This window comes from Cucurbita moschata, unplaced genomic scaffold, assembly GCF_002738365.1.
Source record: "Cucurbita moschata cultivar Rifu unplaced genomic scaffold, Cmos_1.0 Cmo_Scf00027, whole genome shotgun sequence".
In the NCBI taxonomy this organism is placed as follows: domain Eukaryota; kingdom Viridiplantae; phylum Streptophyta; class Magnoliopsida; order Cucurbitales; family Cucurbitaceae; genus Cucurbita; species Cucurbita moschata.
In genome coordinates this window covers 1826114-1843860 of record NW_019268543.1, presented here as the reverse complement: position 1 = coordinate 1843860, position 17747 = coordinate 1826114, and the positions used below count along the sequence as shown (strand labels likewise).

General features: G+C 32.1%; 3 protein-coding genes, 1 long non-coding RNA gene and 1 pseudogene across 4 annotated transcripts; all 5 read right to left on the bottom strand.

Annotated features, from left to right (window-relative positions):
- Nucleotides 1-242: 242 nt before the first annotated feature.
- LOC111462976 lies at nt 243-761 on the bottom strand. The gene has a single exon (XM_023106808.1). It carries the CDS (start codon nt 759-761, stop codon nt 243-245), a length of 519 nt encoding a protein of 172 aa, XP_022962576.1.
- Nucleotides 762-2716: 1955 nt separating this feature from the next.
- LOC111462540 lies at nt 2717-2916 on the bottom strand. The gene is made up of 2 exons (XR_002713761.1): nt 2828-2916; nt 2717-2749 (listed from the first exon to the last, which is right to left on the bottom strand). It is a non-coding gene; the product is annotated as an uncharacterized LOC111462540 (long non-coding RNA).
- Nucleotides 2917-4040: 1124 nt separating this feature from the next.
- LOC111462534 (putative UPF0481 protein At3g02645) lies at nt 4041-5626 on the bottom strand. Its single transcript, XM_023106138.1, has one exon. It carries the CDS (start codon nt 5465-5467, stop codon nt 4145-4147), a length of 1323 nt encoding a protein of 440 aa, XP_022961906.1. The 5' UTR covers nt 5468-5626; the 3' UTR covers nt 4041-4144.
- A 1490-nt stretch (nt 5627-7116) lies between these two features.
- Nucleotides 7117-8707, bottom strand: LOC111462975 (annotated as a pseudogene).
- A 6318-nt stretch (nt 8708-15025) lies between these two features.
- On the bottom strand, nt 15026-16552 carry LOC111462536 (putative UPF0481 protein At3g02645). The gene has a single exon (XM_023106140.1). It carries the CDS (start codon nt 16472-16474, stop codon nt 15161-15163), a length of 1314 nt encoding a protein of 437 aa, XP_022961908.1. The 5' UTR covers nt 16475-16552; the 3' UTR covers nt 15026-15160.
- Between the last annotated feature and the right edge of the window lie 1195 nt (nt 16553-17747).

The window sequence follows — 17747 nt, the reverse complement described above, 5'->3', positions numbered from 1 at the left end:
CGACAAAATAAAACAAACAAAACTTTAATTTTTTTTTTCTTTTCTATAAGAAGAAAGTACAACTTTATTTATTTATTATTTTTTTATTCTTATCATTTCACATGGTTATGAACCAAATAGATGGATGGAGTTCTTACTTAAGCTAAAAAGGGTACAGTTTGAACTTACATTTAATAGATCCAACTTCGACGTGAGTTGTTGAATTCTAAATTCAGAAAAAACACAATTTGAATTAGATCCAATTAAGAACGTTCTTCGAATCCAGTGACTACAGCGGTAATGGTATGTATAAGAGTGAGGGCAAGAAGGACGATGAGCCATGGCGTACTGAAATAGTTGCGTTGTAACGACGTCATCCAACGATGGCGGCAGCCCTTGCAATAATCTTTCATTCTTTTGCAATCATAATTGTAGTAGTTGACTCCAACGCAGATGTGCTTACAGAGGTTGTTGAATAATTGGGTAACCTCTTTGATACTACCCAAGCCGTTCCGTATGATTACTCTCTCAATCAGCAATTTCACGTCTTGGTCTGACTGGACCAAGAACGGCATAAACACACCAAAGTTGCTCACCTCGTTCCTTAACTCACTGCCAATATGGCATTGCTCATAAGCTATAAGGTTCCTCAAACGCTTTTCAAAATTGTTGATTAGAGGCAGTTGTAGACACCTACTTTGGTCATTAAATTCTATGTCATCCCCCGTCCTGAAAATAACGCCGCATTCGTGAAGTTCGGTGGCATTCGGTGAACGTTTCATGGGAATATGTACGAGTATTACGCATTCTTACTAAATCAACAAAATGATTCACGTTGTCAGCGGAATGTTGTTTGATATCAATAAAAAACAACTCTGGGTTATTGTGTTGGGATAAATAATTAACAACAAATTGAATGAAACTCTTATCTTTCAGTGAAGGTTGAGAGTGGAGGAAGAGGTTGTATAGAGACCGGAGAAAGAAGAAGGGAAGCTGGTTTTCAAGCAGCATCAGATCATCAAATATTTCATTCCAGGATTGCCATAAATTCCCCGTGTTTGGGGTCTCCAAGTTTGGGTACACCCAACTGAAGAGATGCAAGACCACGAAACAGGCATCTAAGACCAGAAGTTCCACAAATTCATCCCTGCTCATCTCCATGGATTCTGCATAACAACAGCGAGCTCTTTGTTCCAAAGTCTAGACTGTTTCTACAATTGTGTTCACGGAGAGATGGCTGAGATTAAGGAAGTGTCGAAGGGACATGGGTTTGAGTGAATTAGCCATAAGATCTTTTCTACGGTAGTGAAAAGGGCTGATAGAGATGACAGTGGGCGTATAAGCTCCTGGGTTGATGCTGCGCAGAGGTTCTGGAACCTTGTAAATGGTAACGTCGGAAGAATAGGATGAAACAGGTTGTTGAAGAATACGATTAATGGATAGTACCACTGGATCACAAGTACAGTGAAGATAAAAGCCTACGGCGTATTACAATAGTTATGCATAAGTGAAGCTCGTGCCTTGTTCCATCGTCCATCACAATGCTTACGTAAAGCTTTGCTGGTATTGTTGAACTCGCCTTCACATGGTTGTTCAACAAATTTGCATAGATTGTTAAACAACTTTGAAACTTCTTTATCACGGCCTCCAATATTGTTGATTATGATCCCAGCTTTCACAAGTAAATTCACGTCTTTCTCTGTGCTTATCAAATCATCCATGAATGCGATATATTGGATACACTTGCTCTCATTTCCCAAGAGAAAATGCTCCAATGCTATCCGATTTCGCATGGTGTGTTCGAAGAAATCATCAATAGTTAAAGGTGGGATTGTGAAAATCCCATTTTTGAAACTTAGGTTCATTGCACATTTGACATTTTCTGCTTTCTTAATGGTGACACCAACCTCATGAAGCTCAGTTATTAATGGAGGAGTTATCGGGCTATTATTATTATTGTTCTCTAGAGACGTCTTTGAGACGAAGTAGAAGCTTAAAAAATCGACCAAGTGCTTTGGTTTTATGGACGATAGATCAGGAAGAGAATAATTGTCAACAAGTTCGCATTTAAAAAATATATATGTTAATTCTATAAAGGAGACAGAGGTATATTTGGTATGAGGCGGAACAGACGTTCAAGAAGGAAGAAAGGGACTTGATTTTCCAACATAATCAAATCAGTAAATAGCTTGATAGATCTTTGGTGGAAGGTAAAATCTAAATTGTTTGGAGTTTGGAAGCATGTATTTGGGTAGCGTCCGTTGTGATGTTGTATCAAAAACTCTACTAGGAAACAACCATCCACAACCATCATGTTAACAAATTCCTTATCATTCATGTTTATGGGCTCTGCATAGCAATTTCGAACTTCTTTCATTCAAGTTTGAGTATTTTTCTTAAGCAACTCCAATGAATCCCTCTCATTACCTAGACGGCTTAGAAAGTTCAAAAAACGTCGAAGTTTATATGGCTCAGTAACTAACAAATCCTTTCGATGGTGGTGAAATAGACCTATGGAAATGACTTAAGGGGTATAGGCTCTATGATTCATACTGCGTAACAGTTTAGGAACTCGAAAGATGCTACATTCTACATTAACAGGAGGTAGCTTGTCTATCATTTCTTTTATGGATAGTACAACATTACGACGAGGTTGTTCACCTTGTTCAGATTCATTAATTCCTCCTATATTGCATGATTTGTCGTTTGCCTGATCAACTTCAGTCTGACTATTTTCCATTTCAAACTAACATCCACGTTTTCAAATTTCCTCGAATAAAAAGTAATGCATATATACTTAAAAATGAAGGAAAATAAGGAAACAAAAATGAATTTAATGCATAGATACCTTGTATGCAAGTTGGTGGAAGAAGATGGTGGTGAATGAAAATGAGGGAAGGAAGTGGAAGAAATAAGAAGGCTAGGTTGGGATGACCAAGTATACCACTAATGGCGGCCTCACATATAAGCCCATACGAGGGAGAGAGTGAACATTATAGGTTAATTAAAAGGACATTGAGATAGTGTCCTCTATTTCTAACCATTTAAGACTCACTCTTAATTTTCATCTACTTTCCTGCTTCTCCTTCATCTCACAATTGTTCCCCAGCTAGACTTGTCTTCTTCGTACTAATGTTTTTAATTTTATTAGTTTTGAAGACATTATACATGCATGCTTTATATCTACCAAAATTAAGTGCATTTAGACCTCGGAGTCCAAAGATAAATGGTTTGTCTAGAATTTTTTTAATTAAATTATTAATAGTTTTCATCCAAAACTAAAGGTGACCACCCCGAGTAAAGGTAAAGGTAAAGGACAATGAGACAGTGTTGTTGGCAGTCACACTTCATTTCTATCTACTTTCCTTGATACTTGTGGTTCTCCTTCCTCTCCATTGACAATTTATTTAAGCGGGTTGGTATCTCATAAATGTCGTATTTGTACTACCTACATACTCGAGCATCTCTCACTCTTCATTATTTTGTCTGCTGAGAAGTTCAGGTATAAGAAATTAGTATAAGAGAAGTAAGTTTAGATTATCTTTTTGATCAAATATCTCAAGATAAAAATATTTGTTTGAGGTTCGAATCACACCACAAACAGGATCATCTTGTCCAACTTGAATGATTTTAAACATGCAATTTGAGCTACATAGAATTGTAAAAAAATTCATTAACTAAAGAAAGCACAAATGTTGTTTTTACTGCATTTTCTAAGTTTTTCTTACAAATATAACATACATGAGCTTATATGCCCTTAAAATGAAACTCTTAACTTTTCTGGAGTCATTTCAAGAGTTTGTAACATTCCTACTTTATGATCATAATTAGTTATGATACCGATGTAACCTAAAAATAAATAAAAATGTCTTATCCAAATGTCATTAAATTATATGTATATAATTTTATTTAAGGGACTCCTACCATTCTATTTTGCTTCTTCTATGGAAAACAATGTGAAGGAAGATATATATATATATAAATATAATAAATACAAATTATAAATGATTAGTAAAGGTAGGGTAACAGATACAAATATAACATATTTTTTATTTTTAAAAAGAACATTGGTAAATACAAGGATAACATTTATAAGGTAAAGGAGCAACCGAGCAAAAACAAAAAAAAAATATATATATATATATATATATGTGGATAGAATTGACTATTTCTGAAATGTAGATATGCCAGAAAATATAGTTTGAAGGATGGCCAGAATAATAACCGAGATAGCACCAAAGGCAGCCACAGAAGCCCATGGTGTATAAAAATAGTCACGTTTGAGTGTAGCTTTTGTGCTGTTCCAACGTCTATTGCAACGTTCAAGTAAGGCAGCACTGATATAATTGAAGTGGGTATCATCTGGGACTGTGACAAATTTACAGAGATCGTTAAACAGTTTTGAAACTTCTTTAGCACTGCCTCCAATATCGTTGATTATAATTCCGGCATTCTCAAGTAAATTCACGTCTTCCTCTGTGCTTATCAAATAATCCATGAATGTGATATATTGGATACACTTGCTCTCCTTTGCTAAGGAAATTTGCTCAAATGCTATCAAGTTTCGAATCATGGTTTCAAAGTTATCATCAATATGCAAAGGTGGAATTTTGAAAATCCCATTTTCAAAACTTATGTCCATCACAAATTTGACATCTTCTGCTTTCTTGATGGTGACACCAGCCTGGCAGAGCTTAGTTATTGATGGAGGAATAGTAAAATCAGTTTCATCAATGTTGACCACAGAAGACCCCGTGGAAACGACAAAGTACAAGCTTAAGAAATCGACGAAGTGCTTCGGTGTTCTCGGCAAGGGAGTAGAAAGTTCATATGGATGTACCAATCCATGTTGCAAAAACACGTTTGCAAGCTCTATAACGGAGATGGGGGTATCATCTTCTAGTATAAGTTCAAACATATGTTCAAGAACCGAGAAAGGGATTTGATTTTCTAACTTAATCAAATCAAGATCTATATCAGGGATTCTTTTGTAGAATGAATAATCTACATTGCTTGAAATGGTAGGGAAGACATCTTGTTTGTATTGGCCATAATGTAGTATCAAAAACTCCACTATAAAACCACCATCCACAATCATCATTTCAATAAAATCTTTGTCATTCATGTTTATGGGTTCACCATAGCAATTTCGATATTCATCCACATAACTTTGAGTATTTCTCACAAGGACCTCCAATGGGTTTCCCGGGTTATTCAAGCATTCCATCTTATTACTCAGACGAATTAGAAAGTTACTAAGACCTTGAACTTTATACTGTTCTGTGGTTATCAAATCTGGACTTCGATGGTAAAATGGACCGATGGAAATGACTTGAGGGATATAGGCTTTATTATTCATCTCGCGTAGCAGTTTGGGAACTCGATAGATGCTAGGTTCTCTATTAACAGGAGGTCGTTGTTCCAGTCTATCTCTTATAGACATCACAACATTTTCACAAATTTGTTCAACCTCATGAATTTTTACCATATTATAAGATATGTCGTTTGAACCGAAAAATATCAACGTATTCAAATTAGCTTGAACAAGGAACCATGCATATATACTTTAGAAACTAACTAAATAATGAATATTTTACAACTCACACAAACTAATTTATAAATAATTAATAAAAAATAAAAATAAAAATAAAAAAGGAGCGAGGAAGAAGTACCTTGCCTGCAAATTGATGGAAGAAGGTGCTGGTAGCAAATGAAGATGAGTGAATGAATAGCTAAGCTAAGCTTGTGATAACCAAAGTATATATCAACTAGCGATGGGCGGGTAGGGCTAACATTATCACGTGAAGAGTCAACATAGGTCAATTAAAACCACAATGAGACAATGTCCTGTATTTCTAACCATTTAAGACCCACTCTTAATTTCTATCTACTTTCTTTCAAACTTGTGGTTCTCCTTCATCCCATAATTGTTCTTTCATTACACACTTAACTTCAAGTAGATTTGTCTTCTTCCTACTAATGTTTTTAATTTTATTGGTTTTGACGACAATGTTAAATTCTTTTTTCCAAAATTAAAAGTACATAAAGAGTAAACCTACGAAGGGAAGGACCACTTATTTAAGTTGGGTTGGTATCTTATAAATGTCCTCTTACTACTACGTTCATACCCAAACATCTCTCACTCTCCATTATTTTGTCTGACTCGTATCTTTAATTTTATTAGTCACCAAGACTCTATTTAAACTCCGTTAAGAAATTCTCTTCGTTTATATTTACGGTTTCTTCATAACAATTTTGGATTTCTTTCGTAGTTTTTATGAGGAATTCTGATAAGGAATCAAATTCACAGAAAGTTTCGATACCAAATGATAAGAAATCACTACAAAGGAATAAAGATTTAGATTAATTTGTTGATCAAATATATCAAAACAAAAACACTTGTTTGAGATTCGAATCACAACAAAAGTAAGATTGATCGTGTCCAGCTTGAATGATTCTAAACATACAATCTAAATTACATAAAATTACAAAGAAGTTTAGTCATTGACTAAAAAACACAAATGCTATTTCTACTACATTTTCTAAATTTCCCTTACAAACACAACGTACAAGACTTTATATAGCCTCAAAATGAAAATTTTTTATTTTCCACCAGGCATTTCATGAGTATTTAACATTCATACTTTATATCCATAATTAGTTACGATGTAAATGTAACTTGAAAACAAATAAATAGTCTTAAAACTTAAACACCATAAATCTAGTTTTTAATTATACATCATAAATTTGTAACCATATAAGATTAAATGAAGTCTGACTTAAAAGTATCTTAAAACTTTTGTTGTTATAAATGAAGTTTAATTCTTCTTAATAAGCATTTATACATATATAGCTTAAAAAGTTAATAGAGCTTAAATCATTTCCAAGTTTGAAAACAATTCTCTTTGAATTGAAGAAATCGGCCAAAGTTTTATTGGCACCCACCAGACATCAATTGCTTGCATGGACTCATAAAGGTAGACTAGACTCCCAATTTTACGTGTATATATAAATGTTAAATAATTAATGTCTTAATGTACTCTTTATTTTTATTAATTCAATATTATCCTTGTACGACCAAAAAACGTCGGTTTATATCTTGATTTATAAATATACATAAACTTTCAAAAAGTTGTATTAATACTTTAACCTATAAAAAAGTTTTAAAAAATACCCTTAAAACCATTCATAAATTTAGAAAAATCATTCTAACATACCTTAGCCACTGTCCTCTATTACAAAACAAAATGACTGAGTGTCCTTTCCAATCAAATGTATAAGAAAATACTATTTGTGAAAAAAAAATTAATAGTAAAACTTCTTATTAATAAGATTGGTAAATACATGTTAGGTAGGACTAGAAGATACATAAATGGATAAGTTTGACTGCTTCTGAATGGCTGATATACAAAAAAAAATATAGTTTGAAGGAGGGTAAGAAAAAGGAGCAAGATTGCACCAAAAACCGAGATAGAAGCCCATGGTGTACAAAAATAGTCATGTTTGAGTGTAGCTTTCCTCTTGTTCCAAGATTTATTGCAGTGCTCACGTAAAGCGTTGCTAATAGCGTTGAAGCGGCCATCACTTGGTTGTTCAACAAATTTACAAAGATTGTTAAACAATTTTGAAACTTCTTTATCACTACCTACAATATTGTTGACTATGATTTCGGCTTTCACAAGTATATTCACATCTTTCTCGGTGCTTATCAAATAATCCAAGAATGTAATATATGGAATACACTTGCTCTCATTTTCTGAGGGAAAATGTTCAAATGCCATCAAGTTTCGTACTATAGCTTCAAAGAAATCATCGATAATTAATGGTACTATAGCCAAGGTTCATCAAAGACTTGGAATTTTCTAATTTCTTCATGGTGACACCAGCATCGCAGAGCTCAAACATTGATGGGGGAGTAATAAACACCTTGTCATCACTTATTTCCTCTGAAGCCATCAAAGGTTCGGCCAAGAATAGGCTTATGTAGTCAACAAAGTAGAAGCTCAAGCAGTCGAGTAAGTGTTTTGGTGTTGAATATAGGGAACCAAAAGGATAATAATTACGTACTAATCCACGTTGTAAAAACGTAAACGCAAGTTGTATGAAGGAGATGCGGTCACCATTATTTTGTGGTATTAAGTGGAACAGACGTTCAAGAACGAAGAAAGGGAGTTGATTTTCGAGCTTAATTAAATCAATATATATCTGGTGGATTCTTTTGCATAAGAAAAAATCCAAACTCTATGAGTTTGAGGTAAGGAACCTGGGTAATGTTGGTTATAATTATGTATCAATAACTCAACTAGAAAACAACCATCCACAAGCATCACTTTTAATAAAATCCTCGTCGCTCAGCTTTATTTGTTCTGCATAGTAATTTCGAGCTCCTTCTACCCAAATTTGAGTAGTTTTCACAAGGAATTTCAATTCTTCAGCTATAAAATTCTTTTGACTACGATGGTGAAATGGACCGATAGAAATAACTTGAGGAGTATACATTGTATTATTCATCTCGCATAGAAGTTTGGGAACTCGATGGATGCTACATCCAAAATTATGAGGAGGCAGCTCTTTCATCATTTTTTTTTATGGATATCACAACATTACCACAAATACGTTCAGCCTCACGAATTTCTTCCATATTGTAAGACATGTCATTTACTTGATGAATTCCAATCTCACTAATTTCTTCTTTTACGTGATCAACTTCAATCTCACTATTATCCATTTTAACGGAGGTACTCACGTTTTAAATCTGTTTAAATAAAGAGCCATTCATATGATATTTATACATAAGGAAGAAAAAAATAAGAAAGAAGATGAAAATGAAGAAGTACCTTGTCTGCAAATTGAGGGAAGAATGGAAGAGATGTGTGGAGTAAGAAGAGAAGGTCTTGGAAGTAGAAGAAATAAGAAGGCTAAGGTTGGGATGACCAAGTAAACTACCACTAATGGCGGCCTCACATATATGATCACATGGAGGAGTAATTATATAGACAGCTCAAGAACTCGCCCTCACTCTTCATTTCCTTCAAAACTTGTTGGATACTTGTTCACCCAATATCCGGGTTTACATGAGTATCATATTGAAAAACTTTTTAATTAATCAAATAAATTTTAATGTTTTTAGAGGGTGCTTTTCTCACGACTACGCGAGTTCTGTTATCTACAAGATCGACTCCAACGATTGAGAGATACAAGCTATATGATGGCCAATTGTAACCGTCTAAGTTCACAGCTAGTTGATATTCTCCATTTTAGATCGTTATATTATCACTGCCAGCCTCTTGATTTTAAAATGCATATGACTTACGACAATACGTAATGGGTCAAAACGGACAATATCAGCTAGCAATGGACTTGAGCTGTAATAAATGGTATTAGAGTCAGACACCGAGCGGTAGCTTATGAAGTCTGACACCGGTTGGAGAGGCATTTCTTTATAAAAGTGTGGAAACTTCTCTCTAGTTTTAAAACTAGGTAGTCATTTGGTTACAAAGTTACCACAAAATTGTTCAATCTCACTAATTTATGTCATATTGTAAGGTATGTCGTTTGCTTGATAAACATGGGTATGACTATTTTTCAATTTGGACCGATAAGCCCATATGTTTTAATTTCCTTGAATAAAGAGGTATGAGTATATATTTTAGAAATTAAGTAAATGATGAATAAACGTAAGGAATAGGAATAGGAATGGATGGTTGGGCTAACATTTATGAGGTTAGGTGAATTAAAAGGACAATGAGACGGTGTCCTCTATTTCTAACTGTTTAAGACCCACTCTTAATTTTCATCTACTTTCCTCGTTCTTTTTCATCCCATAATTATTGTTTCCAGGTAGACTTGTCTTCTTCGTACTAATGTTTTTAATTTTATTGATTTTGAAGACAATATTAAATTCTTTTTTATACAACACGTTTTAAATCTACTAAACAAAGTGCATTTAAACTCTAGAGTCCAAAGATAAATGGTTTGTCGAGAATTTTTTAATTAAATTATTAATAGTTTTCATAAATGATCATGGGGAGGAGTAAACACACACAAGTGAAGGACAATTTATTTAAGTTGGGTTGGTATCTCATAAATCTCCTCTTACTACTACGTTCATGCCCAAACATCTCTCACTCTCCATTATTTTGTCTTACCTTACTAATATCTTTAATTTTTATTAAAACCTCATTAGGAAACAATCTCTAAACGCTGTCATTTTAAACAAATTCTCTTCGTTCATATTTATTGGTTATGCATAGAAATTTCGAGTTTCTTTCATCTAAGTTTGAGTAGTTTTCACAAGAAACTCTAATAAAGAATCAAACACAAGGAAAAGTTCTAATACCAAATGATAATGGATCACTGCAATAGAAAGATTTGGATTACCTTGTTGATTGAATATCTCAATGTAAAAACACTTGTTGTGTAAGATTCAAATCACTCTACAAACAAGATCCCTTACAAATATAACATTACTTGTTTTATATAATCTCAAAATAAAACTCTTGACCTCCCATATTTTGTTGCATTAACGAATCTTGATTCATTTTAATCCTTAAATTATTTCCTACGTTTAAAAACAATTCTCTCGATTGAAGGAAAAAAAAAACCTTCACATTAGATATCTTTACGTGTATATGTCAATGTCAAATAATAATGTTTTAATGTGCTCTTTATTGTTTATTAATTCAGTACTATCCTTATATTTTAAATTTTTACCATGGATTATTAATTTATCATTTCAAATTAAAACAAGATTTGTGAACAAAAACCATTAGTAACATTTGGGTAAGATATAACATTACGAAAATGTCTTATCTTAGCACATATAATAGTGGAAGAAGTCGTTCCATTCAATATTTGATATGCCATTAAACTATATATAATAAAATAAAATAATTTAGTAAAGGCAAGGTAACAGTCATAAATATAACGTATTTGTTTATTAGAAAAAAAAATCGGTAAATATAAGGATAACCTTTAACCAGATACAAGAGAAATAGTGTAAATTTTTTTTTTTAAAAAAAAACATACATATATTATATAGATGGATAGAGTTAGATTATTTAGGAAAGGCAGATATACCAGAAAATATAGTTTGAAGGAGGGTCATAATAATGACCAAGATAGCATAGGAAGCAGCAATTGAAGCCTATGGTGTATAAAAATAGTCATGTCTGAGTGTAGCTTTCACTCGGTTCCAACGTCTATTGCAGTGCTCATGTAAACCAATAGTGATTTTGTTAAAGTGGGTACTATGTGGGACTGTGGCAAATTTACCAAGATTGTTAAACAGTTTTGAAATTTCTTTAGCACTGCCTCCAATATCGTTGATTATGATTTTGGCATTCTCAAATAAACTTACGTCTTCCTCGGTGCTTATCAAATAATCCATGAATGGGATATATTGGATACACTTGCTCTCATTTGCCGAGGAAAAATGCTCAAATACTACCAAGTTTCGCATCATGATTTCAAAGTTATCATCAAATGTAAAGGTGGAATTTTGAAAACCTCATTTTCAAAGCTTATTTCCATCACAAATTTGACATCTTTTGCTTTCTTGAGGGTGACACCAAGCCTCGGAGAGCTTAGTTATTGATGGAGGAATAGTAAAATTGATTTCATTAATGTTGACCACAGAAGACCCCTTGGGAACAACAAAGTACAAGCTTAAGAAATCGACGAAGTGCTTCGGTGTTCTCGACAAGGGACTAGAAAGTTCATATGGATGTACCAATCCATGTTGCAAAAATATGTATGCAAGATATATAATGGAGAGTGGGTATCATCTTCTACAAATGGAGAATACATCCCTAAATTAGTCAATGTGGAACTCCCTCCCAACCATCCTCAACGGTTAACATAAATAGCTATATGAATTATGCTATAAAACTATTGTGCATTTTAATTCTAAGTCCAAAAATAAGAAAGATAGATTTATGAAACCAATGTAATAATTGTCGCATCAATTTTTTTTTTATCAAATTATGTGTAAACTCAATAATAGGAGGTAGTTGTTCCATTATTTTTTGATGAATATGACAACATTACCATAAAGTTGTTCCGTCTCTCTAATTTATTTCTGTCGTATCATAAGACATTTGTGGAGTAAGAAGAGAAAGGTATTGGAAGTGGAAGAAATACGAAGACTAGCTTTTGATAACCAAGGTATATTACGATGGACCTGACATAAATGATCACATTGTAGTGGAAGTGGAAGCAAGAGCTATTGTACTCACCTACCCACGAACATAAATGAACAAAGAGACACAAAGATTTACATGGTTAAAAGAAAAGAAATTCTCCTACATCTACAGGTAGTAGTCAATCACTAAAACCAAAGTGTTTACAACTGTATCTCTCATGCTATCATACTTACAAAATTCCTCTCAATTATCTCAGACTTGATGAAAGAAGATGTCGGTGGGGAACGAAAATGAGAGAAGAAAGGAAGAGTCTTTTTGAAAGAAAATAAGAACCCAAGCCTATGTTTCTCCTCCCTCTCAAATGACAATTACTTAAATAGTCAAGCTATGAGTTTAGTATCTATATGAAATCTTTACATTTTCAATTACCTATTTTATAGGTCGCTAATATAACTTCGTGTCTAGTACACTTAAAAAAAAATTGTTCTATTAAATATAAATATAAATTCATGTATTATAAAACTCAAAATTTTAAATTTTGTCTGAATTTTAAAAACTAATGCCAATTTTTACTAGTCTATGAATTAAATAGACACACTTCATAGACTATTTTAATTCATATTAATTTGGTTCACCAAATCTAGTTGGAATACATAAAAGTCTAGGATTTAATAATAATATTAACATTGTAATATGTGAGAATATTAATAGTAAAATTGACGGGATATAAAAAATGCATATATATATTTGTAACGAATAGAATAAGATGACGAGAAATTTTAGTCGTTCAACCATTGATACGTCATTAATGATATATATAATTTAATTTATGGATACTTAGCTTACAAAGTTGCATGGTTTGTTGTATGAGAAACAAGAATGGAAAAGGAGTAAAGAAATTCCCACTTTTATTAAAGTGACAAAATTAGAAAATCCAAATACGTGGAAGGCTGCCCTTTGTTTGGCCTTATTTCCCTTTATCACTTGTAGGTTTAACAACCCAATTAATTCTAACTCTTTATAAACATCTTTCCCTCATATCATATTAATACTTTAGGTTAAAATTTGATCAACTATTTTATTTTATTTTATTACTATAAAATAACTCAAAATATATACTTTCACTAAACCTCAATTTCTATTTTTGGATGATGATTCAAATTACTTTTATTGTCAACCTATCTCTAATTAATTAAAATTTTGGTATTAAAACGAGAATTTAATCCAATCCAACTTCATAATAATAATATTAATTAATTAAAATTTTGGTATTAAATTATTATATCTTAAAAATTGGTTATTCATTTGGACACAAATTTAAAATTTATTGTAGATCCATTAATTTTTTTAAAAAATGTTAAAAATACAAAAGATCTATTAGACACATGGACACAGTTATTTGACATTTTTAAGGTTTAAACTAACTAAATCAGAAGTTTAAGGATCTATTAGATACAAAAATAAATTTTGAGAGATTGAATTTATATTTTAAATACCCATTTATGAGAAAGGAAAAAAAAGGAAATTAACATACAATTCAATAGCTTTTGACAGTAAAAAATAAAATAAATAAATAAATAAATTTTGGGAGAGGGGTTCTTTATGTTCCCCTCATCTTTTGTGATGTATTTTGAAGTGCAAGAGAAGTAAGCACAAACCTATTTATTCTTTATGTTACTTCATGCATATGGCCTAAAATGAAGTTTCTTTTCCCTTTATTTATTTATGTTATCCGTGGTAACGATAAAAAAAGAATTTAAAAGGTTATTCTAAATGTAGTCGTGCATAATAAATTTATTAATTCTTTGTTTACAGCTAGCTAGAGGCCAACTTAATGTCTCATTGTCATTCTACTCGATAAAACATTCTCTTTATCTTCTTAATCATACTGTATCGGATAGCTGGAATCTTCTAAGGGCACGTGGTTTGTAATATAATATTTTTGAAAAGTGATACTCATGTGCTAAGAATTTTCATATAATTATTTGTAAAAGCATTTTTTAATAAAACGTTATGTTTTCTTTCTTTTTGAATTTGAAACTTCAATTTGACTAAAGCTTTAGTATAAATTTTATCAAAATACTTTTTTTTCATCGATAGAAATAAACCTAATTCAATAATAATTATTGACATATATTATTATTATATTTAAATTCTTACACTTGACTATTAATTAAATATTACCATTATGTTTAATTTCCTAACTATCATAAATTAATACAAACATAATAATCATGAATATAAATATTATTATCAATGAAGATTTTTTTTTAATTTTTATTTTTATATAACTTTGACATATTAAAACTTAAAATGGAAGGCATACAAACATAATAATCATGAGTGTAAATATTATACCTATTAATTAATATTGACGGTTAAATAAATTCAAAAACTTAAAATTGAAGGCATTTTATTTATCATAGACGTATAAATTAGTAAAAATTAAATTAAAAAAAGTATACTTTATCTCATTTTATATCATTTACTCTACTATATACAACATTTAATTAACTTATAAAATAAAATATTTTAACTACCATTAAAAATTAAATAATATAATAAAATGGTTGAAAATACTTTAATTATTAATTAACTCATAAGCATTCTTTTCTCAAACATCATTAACAAAACATTAAATCTCAGAGGTATAAATTAATTTTGATCAAAATTGGATAAATAATAATTATAATTTTGATGTAAGATAATAAATTAAAGATTTATAGAAAGAATATCTACTAATTTTAAAGTAGTTACAAACAAAATCTAGAGCTTTACTTTTTTTTTCCTCTGCAAGAAGAAAGTGTTGTTTTTTTTTTTTCTTCTATTCATTTGTGATTATAATTGTTTTTGTTTTTGTTTCACATAGTTATGAACCCAAATGGAAGGAGTTGTCACTTAAAGTTGAAAATGGTACAAGCTTTCAATATAAATTTAATAGACCCAACTTGAACATAACGGTTAAAATGTGTACTCCCAACGAACTCAGATCTAGTTGAAATCTAAACTCCGAAAAGCATCATTAAGATTGGATCCAATTAAGAACTTTTTTTGAATTCAGTGAGTACAGCCACGATGGTCTGTGTAAGAGTGAGGGCAAGGAGGAGGATGGCTGCAATGGTGGAAGCACTGAGCCATGGCGTGCTGAAATAGTTGCGCCGCAACGATGTCATCCAACGATGGTGGCGGCGCTTGCAATAATCTTTCATTTTTTGGCAATCAGAATGGTAGTAGTTGATTCCAACGTAGGTGTGCTTAAAGAGGTTGTTGAATAATTGGGTAACACCTTTGATACTACCCAATTCGTTCTCTATGATCCCTGCCTCAATCAGCAATTTCACGTCTTGGTCTGACTGGACCAACGACGTCATAATCAAAGCCAAGTTTCTCACCTTGTTCCATAACTCAAATTCACTATGGTATTGCTCATAAGCTATAATGTTTCTCACACGCTTTTCAAAACTGTCGTCTATGTTGATTGACGGCAGTAGTAGATACCCACCTTGGTCATCAAATTTTATTTCCTTCTCCCTCTTGAAAATAACGCCGCATTCGTGAAGCTCGGTGGCACTCGGTGGCCAAACTATGTGTTTGATGAACATTTCATCGAATAATATTTCAGTTTTACGTATTCTTACTAAATCGACAAAATGATTCACGTTGTCAGCCGAAAGTAGTTTGACATCGATAAGAAACAACTCTGGATTATTCTGTTCTGAGAAATAACGATGAACAATTTGAATGAAACTCTCATCTTTCAGTAAAGGTAGAGAGGGGGCAAAGAGGTGGTATAAAGATTGGAGAAGGAAGAAGGGAAGCTGGTTTTCAAGCAGCATCAGATCATGAAATATTTCATTCCAGGATTGCCATAAATTCGCCCCTTTTGGGGTATCCAACTTTGGGTACATCAAACAGATGAGATGCATGACCACGAAACAGGCATCCAAGACTAGAAGTTGCACAAATTTATCGCTGCTCATCTCGATGGATTCTGTGTAACAACAGCGAGCTCTTTGTTCCAAACTCTGGACTGTTTCTACAATCCTGTTCACGGAGAGATGGCTGAGATGAAGGAAGTGTTGAAGGTACATGGGTTTGAGTGAATTAGCTCTAAGATCTTTTCTATCGGAGTGAAAAGGGCCGATAGAGATGGCACTGGGCGTATAAGCTTCTGGGTTGATGCTGCGCAGAGGTTCTGGAACCTTGAAAATGGTACCGTCGGAAGAACAGGATGAAACAGATTGTTGAAGAATACGATCAATGTATACTACCACAGGATTAGAAGTACCAGTTTCATTTTCTATTGCTGCTCGACTCTTCTCATTTGTATTGGGACAGCCGCAGGGCTCCATTTTGAACTGAGGAGAAACAGGGAAACTAGAAACAAAGAGCAGTGGTAGAAGGGTTCTCTGGAGTCTGGTTTGCAATGCCTTCACCAACATATTCATCCCTATTTATACCAATCCACAATTTGTAAATTGGGATAAAAATATAATTTTCAAATTAATTATAAAATACTATATTAAATTAATTAAAAAAGTTCAAAAAAAATATACTTTGATTATTACTTTATTTTAATAAATAGCTCTCAAAAAATAAAAGTAACAAAAGTGTTGGAACCAATTTAAGAAACATACTCGTGAGCAAGAAGTAAAATAAAATTAATATTTTAAGCTTTTTTTTTTCAAAAAAATTATGAGATAGAAATTGTTTATTCATATATTATATATTTGTGTTTGTGACTTTTTCCGCTGTTCTTCATATCATACTTAACCAACGAGAAAACACAGATAGCGGCAACAACTCTCGTAGGATAAACATAAACAGAGAGTGATTGTTGAAGATTATTGAGAGTGAATCTCACCTTCATTAATTCAGTGAAAAATCATGAGTTTATAAGTGAGGAATACTATCTTCATTGATATGATGCCTTTTGGGGAAGGTCAAAGCAAAGGCATGAGAACTTGTGCTCAAAGTGGACAATATGAGTGTTTTTTGGGTAAGATCGGGAGTATATATTGATGTAAGAATAATGGTGCTACCCTTTATTATAAGGAAAATATCATTACGCATTATTATTCTTGTAACAACCCGAAATTTTCTACTTAATTTAAGGTCGCTACTGTATACATCCCATAAACATTGAATGTGGAAGACTTCATTTAAATTCCATAAAACATAACCTTTAACTTAAAACACAGCCATGAACTTACGTGTTTCGAAAACATCTTTAAAACGACACAACAAAAGACTCGAAATAAAATAAACAAGCGTTTAAGTTTAAAACATCCTATTCTATCCTAAGTCTTAGAAATAAATGTCTTGCCTTAACTTGAAAAAATGTAGTAGCACATGGCTTGAGTATTTAAAGAAATACTCAGTAAGTGACCCCACTATTGGGGTTAAATGCAACAATTACATGCAATGAAATGATGGAACCTGTGAATGTTTGATTAATCCACCACACCTAAATGGTGTGAAAGTTATCTTATTTATAATCAAATAAATTACAAGGATATGGAAATAGTAATAAATGAAAATAACAATAAATGGAAAAATATCTATAGTAATAAGGCAAATGTTAGATATTTGCCTTATAATAAAATATCAAATATAATATATATG